We start from the raw sequence: 10,587 nt of genomic DNA, 5'->3' as shown, positions 1-10,587 counted from the left end.
ATATTAAATATTTTATTTAATATTTTTAATATTTAATATTTATATATGGCAACTATTTTATACTCTATTTTACCTTTTAATTTAACAATATTTTTATTATAAAATATCACTATTTCAAAGTATTTGGTCACATAATTTATTCACATTTAATGTGTTTAATGACGCATTTTTATTAACTATGTAATGTATTTATTTGTAAACATTACTAAGTAAAAATTATTATTAAATTTTATACTCTCCTTCACCTTTTAAATATTAATATTAATTATTATAAAGTTTCAATTTGAATCTATTAATTCAATAAACTAATTATTAATTTAAAATAATTTATTTCATTACAATATAAATAGTAATTATTGTATAAGCTATCTAACCTTTTAATTTATCAATATAAAATTATTTAATTAATTATAAATAAGTATGTTTTAATTTATTTATTATTTTACACACTATAGATAAAATTTATTTTATATTCTATTACTCTATTTTACCTTTTAACTTGCCAATATTTTCTTTAAACTTTTTTTGAAGCACCATATAAATAATATACTCAAAATATATTTTTATTACATTTCATATGTCATTTATAAACACAAAAATCATTTATATACTCTTTTATCTTGAGATTTATTCTCTTTTTATACTCTATCTCTTATCAATGTAATATATTTTCTTGCATCAATTATGACATCTTTTGTAAACATGATACATGTAATGATTTTTTGAATTTCAATAATAATTTTTAAAATTATTATTTTTAATTCAATAAAATATACACTTTGAGTATTCTTATATTTATTATTTAAATTATTTTTATTAAACATTATACTAAACAATATTATCTTACAACATTATTTATTATGAAATTTCAATAGGGTAATTTTTTTTTATAACCTTGTCTTGGAAAGTGATGGACAAATTAAGAGGTGTTTGTAATAAGTATTAAGATTTGACTTGATCGTTGAAGGGAAAAGTATTACAAGAAAAAAATTGAGTCTGCTTGAAAAGCTAGAAATGTTGCTTTGTCTTTTTAATTATGTGGGTAATTCCACATCACAGATACAAGAAAAGTTTGATTAAATGTTGACAAAAAACTAGAGATCTCCATCAGATCTTCATCAGCTTCCTTGACTATTCCCGTTGGAGTCTTCATGGGGCCTCAGCGCAAGTAGAAGGCAATGATTGATAAGAGGGATGCACCAAGAAGGCCAGTTATTGGGGTTACTATAGACGAACTACTGGCCATAGCTGGAGCAGGGGTAGGGGCTTCACTTGCTTGCACTGAAGTGGCTGCAATAGCTACAATGATTATGAGAAAGCAAATGTTCTTCATGTCCATAGTGAATATTGGGTATTTGGTGAAAATCCCCAAAAGAGTCAAGGATTATCACCAAATTTGATTGGAAAACCCCCAACAATGAAAGAAGATATGATTCGTTCTATTTTTCCTTTGCAACGTATGGAAGAATGGAACAAGTGATGGTTTTTATATTGACAATATGAAGCAAATTTCTGTTAGAAACTTTCCCATTATAGAGGAGGATCTATTTCTAATGGCACTTATATTCGCACGTAATTAGGAAGAAAATTAGAAAGAAGAAAGAGTCAAACATCAAATGAGTCAAAGTTAGTTAAACTATAAAAGGGAACACCTACATGATTATATTATACATAAGGGGAACGAAATCGGATGCTCACCTTTAATCGTGTGCTCATCTAATCATAGCTATCTGATAAAAAAAAAAAAAAAAAAAACGATTGGACATCCATATTTTAGTAGTAATGGATTTTTAAAATTACAAAAATTCCATCCTACCAGTAACTTGTTTTTTTGTTGAAAATTTTACAATGTATAGATGATCTTTTATCAATATTATGATTCTTCCATTCTTTCTAAAATGACAAACAATTGATATTCGGAAAGAAATTGCCCTTATTTCTGGTGCGCTCTCACCTGAACCCATTTTTGTTTTGAAAAACGAAAAACATGTATAACTCAATAGACCTTATAGTAATAGAGGTATAAATTACACTTGAATATAATACATTCTCACTATGTAACCTACTAGTATATTGTCATTGAAACAAAATATTTTATTGGCAAGGAAAAAATCAATTAACATCCTCACAAACATGACAATGTAGAAACCTTGACCTAGAAAATTCAAACAAAAGTAAAAATGTAGAACATACAAAAATGTCTAAGATTGATACAATTAGTTTTCTCCAATTAATTAATATGTTCACATAATTAACATACTTCAAAAATATTTTGTAAGCAAAACCCTATTTTTCTAACAACAAAATTGAAAGAGTTTAACATTACTCTCATGATTCTAAAAGAGTCTAACATGCCTCTCATATTATACATTTATACTTTTTTCTCTTAACCTGTTTTTCCAATAACAATTCTAAAAGTGTCACATATTATACATTCTTATGAATATTATATATATTTTCATATTAGTTAATTATTTTTTTATATTTTATAATATGAGTTTTATTATTTTATAATAAATTTTTTTTCATAGTTCTAATTAGAAGTGTCGGGCAATTCCCAGACTGATTCAGTCCAACGATGTCCAAGAAAAGCCATATTGGGTAATCACTGGTTGGTGCAGTAAATCTAACTAATCCATAACAGTAGATCTCAAGATTCCTTCCATCTCTCTCTTGTATTTCCGTTGGAGAAAAAGCTGAAGCATCCAAAAGAAAATCCCAAGATTTCCCGACGAAGAAGAAACGGGTTCTCATTGAAATTTTTTCGTTAGAAGAACCCATATTTGAATGGTGGGGAGTAAAAGGGGGCCTGTGACTGTGATCAATGACCGGAAGTAGGCCCAACAGGTCTCACCTGTCGAGGAGCCTGGAAATTCTTACCAACCCACAAAGAAATTATAAGACATGGTATCTTGCCGTCTTGCTGGAGAAAGAAAACAGGAATCAAATAATGCCGATCCTGTTTAAGATAGATTAGAATCTGTCGCATTATCTTATTATTTCTGACAGGTGGAAAAGGGAAGTGCTCGGATGTTTTAATTTGTTGTCGCATGCTCTTGTGTATTTGGATTCCTGGCTGGATGCTTGCGGCTGCTCTGGAGAAACTGAGAATTAACTGTTGAAAACGGCGGATCAAATTTCCTCAGTTTGACCTGGAGAAGACTGGATGTTTTGAGTACAGGAAATGTGGCAGGTTGATGAAGCAGAAGATTTTTAGCTTGCTTTAGCCGCTGAAATTGCACCCAGAAAGAACTCTTCACAATTGGAAAAAAAGCTTTATGTACCATTAATGGAGGCCGTTTCAGTCTGCTTAGGTTTGTTGTCAGCTTGGAATTTTCTTTTATTGGCTGGGGATTTTTCTTTTAGTTTCTATAACTTAGACATATCTGGTTTCTGCTCTGAAGAGAAAAATGCTGGCACTCTGTTGGCTTCATTCTTTCTGAGGCTGTGTTCCATGACCCATTTGATTTCTGAAACAGAGGAAGATTTTGTTTTTGAAGTGCGGTTGCCTTCGTTTCCATTGTTTTAACTCAATTTTCTGAGCAAATCAGAACTGAGCAGCTAGAATTCCAGAACAAAAAACTTTACCGTCTTCCGTGATCTATCATCAGCTCAGATTTCTTAACCCATATTTGTATTAAGATTTTACAATCAAATTGCCTATCCGTATGTTTTTATCTTGTTTCATTGGATCTAATAAAATTGAAAAAGAAATCTCAAGCTTTTCATGGAGAAGGAAAAAATATCTCAAACTACTCTTTGTTTAGACCCCAGTTCATGCCATGTACCAAGGAAGGGTTTTTTACCTTTGATAGTTTAAATTCTTTTGGTAGCTTGTCATTTTCAACAAGATAGGTATCAATCCGCCTTCACTACTTTCCATGTTTTTTATGCCTCTAAATTTAAATGTTACTTCTTGATCCTCTCCTTTCTAGTGCTCACAGAAAGTTTCGACTCCGTTCATGTCTGACTAAAAGTGATCCTAGTCTCTTTATAACAATCTTTAAGTTCCCTTGAAGAGAATTTAATTTTTCATCTTTCTACTCTGTGGCTTTACTTGCGCGAAAACCTTTTAGAGGATGAGAATGAATTTCTGAAAAATGCTGCCGTTTCCAACCGACCCTTTTTTGCCAAAGCTTCTTTTCTTGTACTTGTCTTACTTTTCCCTTTTTCTTTTCCTTTTCTGAATTAAAAAATGTTGACTCTTTACGCTTCGTCTACTTCTTTTTAAAGGGATTGAAATCCAGAAGCAATATGTCAGTTCAATATGCTCAAAATCGAAGCTCAATAGCATCCCCTACCGGTAGGAATAGATTCTGTCTTTTCTTGGGGTTTACAGAAGCTTTGGTTCTACGCTTTTGTAGATATGTTAAAAAACGAAGGAAACTGCAGACGCAAAGTGTGGCTTTTCAGATTAACACTTGTGCTTTTGTATGCAGAGGCAAGTCTGGTGGTAATGTTTTGTGACGATTCCTTCTGATTTTGTTTTCTGTTTAGCTCTACAGAGTTCATAACCCAGGACCTGGTGAAAAGTCAGACATTTTATACAGTTTCTGTTTTTTATTTGTTATTTTATAAATCTCATTGCAGCTCCTAAGTAAAAACATTTTGCCTGATGATGGACATTTATTATTGTTTTGCAAAACATTCTCAGATTGTTATCCCACTTAGCACAAAATTATCTCCATTTTTTCTCCAAAACAGTTTGATACATACTTCTGGAATAAACTAGTCTTATGCTTTTTATCAATTTCAATTTCTTGATTTAGCAAAATGAGCTAATCTGCACTTGTTTTTCATTAATACCTTCCACAGATTAGGCGATAAATTTGGCCCTGAATCTGTTTTAAGTTGGTTCGTTATGTCATATTGGACATTCTCTCTTCTATCTTTGTGCTCTCTTTCTGCACTATTTGCCCAAGAGCTTGTAGATGAAAACATTATAGTTAAAGGGGTTACAAGAGTAGCTGAGACCGACGATAATTTTGTATGTGCAACTCTTGATTGGTGGCCACCTGAAAAGTGTAATTATGATCAGTGCCCATGGGGACAATCTTCAGTTTTAAATCTGGTAACAGTACCATTCTTTCTTTCTTTCTCTTGTTTTGTTATTGATTTATTTTCTCCACTATTATCAGAATATAAGAAATTTTAAGTATGGCTATCCTGTCTCCTCAGGACTTGCACCATCCTTTTCTAGCCAACGCAGTCAAAGGTGCGTTTGTGCTATGGAGCTTTTTTTAGTATTTCCTAATATTACTGGTACTAATGTTGCTACATTGATTTAAATTCGGAGAATTGCAGCTTTCAAACCCCTGAGAATAAGAATTGGAGGTTCTCTCCAGGATCAGGTTCGATATGATAATGGAAATTTAGGGCTTCTCTGCCATCCATTTCGGAAACTTACAGATGGGTTGTTTGGCTTCTCCAAAGGTTGCCTACGCATGGATAGATGGGATGAGCTCAACCAGTTATTCAAAGATAATGAGTAAGGTCTTTTTATTATATCTTCTTTTTACTTCACTTACTCTGGCTGTTCTATATCATGTTTATCAGAAACTAGCATCTGCTATTGCCTCAGGGTATAAATGTGTCTTTTGCAGAGCGATTGTGACATTTGGTCTTAATGCACTCCATGGGAGGCATAAAATCAGGAAGGGCGTCTGGGGTGGTCCCTGGAATTCTACTAATGCCCAGAGTTTCATAAAATACACAATCTCCAAAGGATATCCGGTTGATTCATGGGAATTTGGTAAAAATACTTTAAAAATTAGTATTATATTTAATTACCTGGTTTGTTCTTTCAGACATCCACCTACATCCTTTGCTTCATACCAGGAAATGAGCTGAGTGGAAGTGGAGTTGGCGCTAGTGTTCATGCTGAACAGTATGGAAAAGATCTTATTGTGCTTAAGGCCATACTGGATGAGTTATACAAGAACTCATTCGAGAAGCCATTGCTTTTGGCACCAGGAGGGTTCTTTGATCAGCAGTGGTATACAAAACTTCTTCAGGTCTCAGGTCCCCATGTCGTCAATGTCTTGACCCATCATATATATAATCTAGGTCCAGGTGGGTATCTGATGTGTCTTCTTTCTCTTTCTTAAAAATTATATTCTTGAATTTTAAAGATCTAATACAGGCACTATGGGTCTTCCTAACATAGGGTAGAAGTGACTTATTGTTCCATCAATTAAGGAGTCCAAGCACAAAAGGGCACAATTTCCATGTATTACCCGGTAGTGTTACAATCTAGAATCAGATGCATGGACTACGCTGGTCAAACAGTAATTAAATATAAGTGATGAAATTTGCAAATCTACTTGAACAAGATACATGTCTGCTGGCCTACTTCGAGTTCATATGTGCAAATGTTGAGTAGTTAATTAGAACCTCGTGATTTCTATCTTCTACTTGAGTTAGGTATACACTGAATTTTATACACTTTCAGTGCCCATCATTTGATGCAGTCATCCTTCCTCTCAGGTAGTGATCCCCATCTTGTAGAGAAGATATTGGACCCACACCATCTGAATGGCATAAAAGGAACATTTGAAAATTTGCAACTCACAATTCAAAGACATGGTCCATGGACTTCTGCTTGGGTTGGTGAATCTGGTGGGGCCTACAACAGTGGAGGCCGTTTGGTGTCCAACACCTTTGTCAACAGCTTTTGGTAGGTGTCTTCCTTCAATGGCCCCATCTCTCTCTCTCTCTCTCTCTCTCTCGATCTTCTATTGGTCTTTCATGTTCCTTTCTCTATCTTTTCTTACATGTTTTAATGGAAGGTAGGTACCTGGATCAACTTGCAATGGCAGCCAAATATGGTACCAAGGTGTATTGTCGACAGACTTTAATAGGTGGCAACTATGGTCTCCTTAACACAACAACTTTTGTACCAAATCCTGATTACTACAGGTAATGGAGACTACTAATTACTGATTATGAACTTTGTCCTTGAAGAATGTTGAAACTGAGTTTACTTCTCTTGCTGTAACCAGCGCACTTCTATGGCATCGCCTGATGGGGAAAGATGTTCTCAGTGTTGATTACAATGGATCCCCATTTTTAAGGGTATATGCCCATTGTTCAAAAGGAAAAGTATGACCCTAAACCAGAGATCTTTTTCTTTCCAAACTAGCTGTTTGGTTTCACATGATAAGATTTAATAGATGCTTACCGTTTGAAACATGACTGAGTAATGCTGTTAATTTGAGGACATAGTTGATGTGTTACCCACTTCAACTGAGCCATCATGACCTTTACTTTTGAGCTGGTTCTGGCTGGTAAAGCTTTCGGATCTCTTGTAATCCAGTACAACCAGAGAGAGACAGAGACAGAGAGTCCGGGCAAGCTTTATTTGCTAGTGGTCATAAACAAAAAAGGGACTAGCATGGGTACTTACATTGATTAGTTCTTGGTGCTCACTCATAGACAAATTGTAATAAATGCAGGCAAGCAGCATTTGAATTACTAAAGCTCTTACCTTCTTAGGGTTAAGGATTTTCTTAGGATATTGAACAGATTCAATGTTCATGTGTACTTTTTAAATCAATTCAGTTGATAAATTTGCAGGAAGGTGTTACTCTATTATTACTGAATCTACACAACACGACGGAATCCAGAGTTACTGTCTACAATGACATAAATGTCCAGATCAGGACTGGAGAAACGATTGAAGGAGAAAGAGGCAGTTCTTTCACTCGAAGTATTAAGAAGGCAGTTGCATGGGTTGGAAGAAAAGCATCAGACAATACAGAGGTGAGGGAAGAGTACCATTTAACCGCAATGGATGGCTACATCCGAAGCCAAACTATGCTCCTTAATGGTGTGCCTTTGCAGCTCACAGAGGATGGGAATATTCCACCCCTGGGCCCAGTACTAGTTGATTCAACCTTGCCTATATCTGTTGCCCCCTGGTCTATAGCTTTTGTCTCAGTCCCCAAGTTCGAGGCTCAAGCTTGTGCATGAGTTGCTGTTCATGTTGTCCCTCCCAATTCTGTCGCCAAGTATTAGAGAACAGCAGAACACTATTTGTCTTAATGTGAGAAGCCAGTGTGGGAGAATAAGGCGCCAGCTCAATATTGAAGCAACTGTTTAAAAGGCCATGTTAACCCACTGACATTCCCTGTTAAGATACACGGAGGATGTTTGAAAGAACATAATTGTTCCATACAGTTGATAAAGCCTTTGCCGGTTTCTGGCCAAAAAAAATAAAAATATGTGCAGATACTGATGACTCTTTGCCTTTTTTACTATTTTTTCAGAATATAGGCTGAAGGCGGTAGTAGCAATATTAGTTACAAATTTAAGATACAGAGATTTTTTTCCCTTTCTTTTGGGCTGAGAAAGGAAAACAGAGAAAAAACAAAATGGTTGTAATGTTCTTCATTAAAAATTTTAAAACAATGGTAACATGGTTAATGCACATGTAAGTCCTAAACTAGCAATATCCTCGGCACGTATTTTCAATTAAACTTGAGAACAAAAATTCTTCTCTTTGTTCTGTTCCTGCTACTTGGAAGCTAACAGTTGCTGGGTATATGTTCAAGTCTTCGTTGAGTTGGAGAGATTGATAAACAACATTGTGATTCCAGTCTGAAAGAGCAAAGGAAATTTCAGTTGAAAGCAGAGAAAGTTGAAAAGAAGTGCACTAATGAGGGTTACTAGGCCGGGGTGTAAGGTTTCAGAAAGAAAGAAAAACAGAGGAGAAAATTAAAAAAAATTATACCTGTAATAATCTGGGTTAGGAACCATTGTTGTTGTATTGAGGAGTCCATAGTTCCCTCCAATCAAAGATTGTGGAAACTTGGAAAGTTGCCAGCAGCGCACATAGCATTCAGGTGACAGATACAGCCCATAGATTCATCATGGTATATGCTTGGTTTAGGCTACCAAAATTAGACTGACCTTGATATGGTGAGGCAGGCAGCTGTTATCCATTATAATGGTCAGTCTAAGAGCCAGGGTTAGAATTTGCGTTTCATCATCTTCAGCAGTTTTGGACCAAGTATGTGTACTACTCCAAAGGCTTCATAAAGAATTGTCACATTATGGAGCCTCGAGGGTAAAAGCGAAAAAGTACAGTCTAGTTGACAAAGCCAAGACAAGAGATGGTTCGGCAATCCTTCATCTTGATCATGTTCACAAGGATTTCAAGAGAAAATCGTCAAAAATGGTAATGCCGAGAAGCAGGAGCTTAAAACTCTGTTCATTGAAAGTCAACCAGTCATCGAGACATTCAAAAGCAACAATAGGTTCCTCTCTTCCGCCGCCGGCGAATAGGGAAGGGGCGAGTGCTGCACCCCTTTCCTCAAACCCATCGGAGGAGAAACTTCGCCCCCATTCTTTTTTCATACAAACTGAAACAGCAATGCTAGCCCAGAATTACGCTTCTTTCACCTCTTGCTCTGTTTTGACGAAGTCTTTAATAAGCCCAGTTAAAACTGTGATTCAAGCGTTTGATGAGAGGCTTATCGAGAAGATTATGCTTCACGAGAATGAAGCAAAAGAATTATCTACATAATTTTAATATCTGATGAATGGTAAGAAGAAAATCCTAAAAGTTTCCCACAACATGGTCCCCCTGTAATTATTTAACTTTTTATATATTTAGTTAATAAATTAATATTTTTTTGATATTACTAATAGACTAACTTTATATAATAAAATATCTTTTTTATATAACTATTTCATATTTATATATTACAAAAATACAATTTTATTACAATTATAAAAGTAAGTATTTGTTTAATTGTTATATTTAATATATTTTATTTATTAACTAATATTAATTTAATTTTCTAAAAGTCAAATATATCAAAATATTTTATTTAATAAATAATTTATCTGCAATTTAAACAACACTTTCCACTGTGCACACTAACATAAATAAGCACTTTACACTGCACGTTATATTGTACACACTAACACAAACAAATACTTTACACTACATTTTCCATTGCGCACACTCACACAAACAAGTATTTCACTTTTACTCTCACTTTCATTGGGGAAAGTACTTATCCTTTCCTTCCCACTTTCCCCAACACTTTGCAAAGTGCACTAACTCCCCCAATAATTCAACCAGGTAAAAAAATAATCAGAAAATAATCAAGGCCATCATGAATTTAATTCAAAACACAGTACCGATCAAGAAGTGGATTAAATAGAGAATTATGTCATTAGGATCTCTCAAAACTTGAACAAAGATGAGAAGAGAGCAGCATAAACAAAAAAATGAGAAGAAAGAAAACAAGAATCCAACAATGTAGCACTACCGAAGAGCAAGGATTCTATGATTATTCAGCAGTGACGAATTATGAAGCAGCGTTAGATATGAAGCAAAACGGATCAAGCCAAATAGAGGGGTTGTTTCAAGAGATGGGGGGTGGGGGGGTTGTGCACTTTGGAAGTGCTGGGGAAAGTGTAACTACTTTCCCCCGTGATAGTGAGAGAGAAAGTGAAGTACTTGTTTGTGTAATAGAAAATGTAGTGTAAAGTACTTGTTTGTGTTAATATGCACAATGTAAAGTGCAGTGTAAAGTACTTGTTTGTGTTAGTGTGCACAATGGAAAGTGCGGTGTA

The 10,587-nt window shown here is 34.6% G+C and overlaps 1 protein-coding gene across 4 annotated transcripts; it reads left to right on the top strand.

The window, feature by feature from the left end:
• The first annotated feature begins 2,938 nt into the window (after nucleotides 1-2,938).
• LOC137953009 (heparanase-like protein 1) lies at nucleotides 2,939-8,256 on the top strand. 4 transcript variants are annotated; one of them, XM_068800180.1, is made up of 11 exons: nucleotides 2,939-3,314; nucleotides 4,234-4,441; nucleotides 4,816-5,071; nucleotides 5,179-5,215; nucleotides 5,305-5,488; nucleotides 5,604-5,752; nucleotides 5,839-6,072; nucleotides 6,487-6,676; nucleotides 6,793-6,918; nucleotides 7,002-7,101; nucleotides 7,576-8,256. In XM_068800180.1, exons 2-11 carry the CDS (start codon nucleotides 4,434-4,436, stop codon nucleotides 7,969-7,971), a joined length of 1,680 nt encoding a protein of 559 aa, XP_068656281.1. In that variant the 5' UTR covers nucleotides 2,939-3,314; nucleotides 4,234-4,433; the 3' UTR covers nucleotides 7,972-8,256. The 4 variants fall into 4 exon arrangements, with proteins under 4 accessions (XP_068656281.1, XP_068656284.1, XP_068656282.1 ...); XM_068800183.1 differs by having other exon boundaries at nucleotides 4,234-4,453; XM_068800181.1 differs by lacking the exon at nucleotides 4,234-4,441.
• Nucleotides 8,257-10,587: the final 2,331 nt, after the last annotated feature.

The sequence above is a fragment of the Aristolochia californica genome, unplaced genomic scaffold (genome assembly GCF_029961685.1).
Source record: "Aristolochia californica isolate CCGP_79_NKW_82.1479 unplaced genomic scaffold, dmAriCali1.0.hap1 SCAF_16, whole genome shotgun sequence".
Lineage (NCBI taxonomy): Eukaryota > Viridiplantae > Streptophyta > Magnoliopsida > Piperales > Aristolochiaceae > Aristolochia > Aristolochia californica.
The sequence above is the reverse complement of the archived record's forward strand: the minus strand, read 5'-3'. Positions and strand labels throughout refer to the sequence as shown.

What these genes read in the sequence shown, in the direction of transcription:
- LOC137953009 (XM_068800180.1), top strand. An exon ending in AATCTTCAGTTTTAAATCTG is followed by an intron (nt 5,072 to 5,178) that starts GTAACAGTACCA and finishes CTGTCTCCTCAG; the next exon opens with GACTTGCACCATCCTTTTCT. An exon ending in CCAAATCCTGATTACTACAG is followed by an intron (nt 6,919 to 7,001) that starts GTAATGGAGACT and finishes TGCTGTAACCAG; the next exon opens with CGCACTTCTATGGCATCGCC.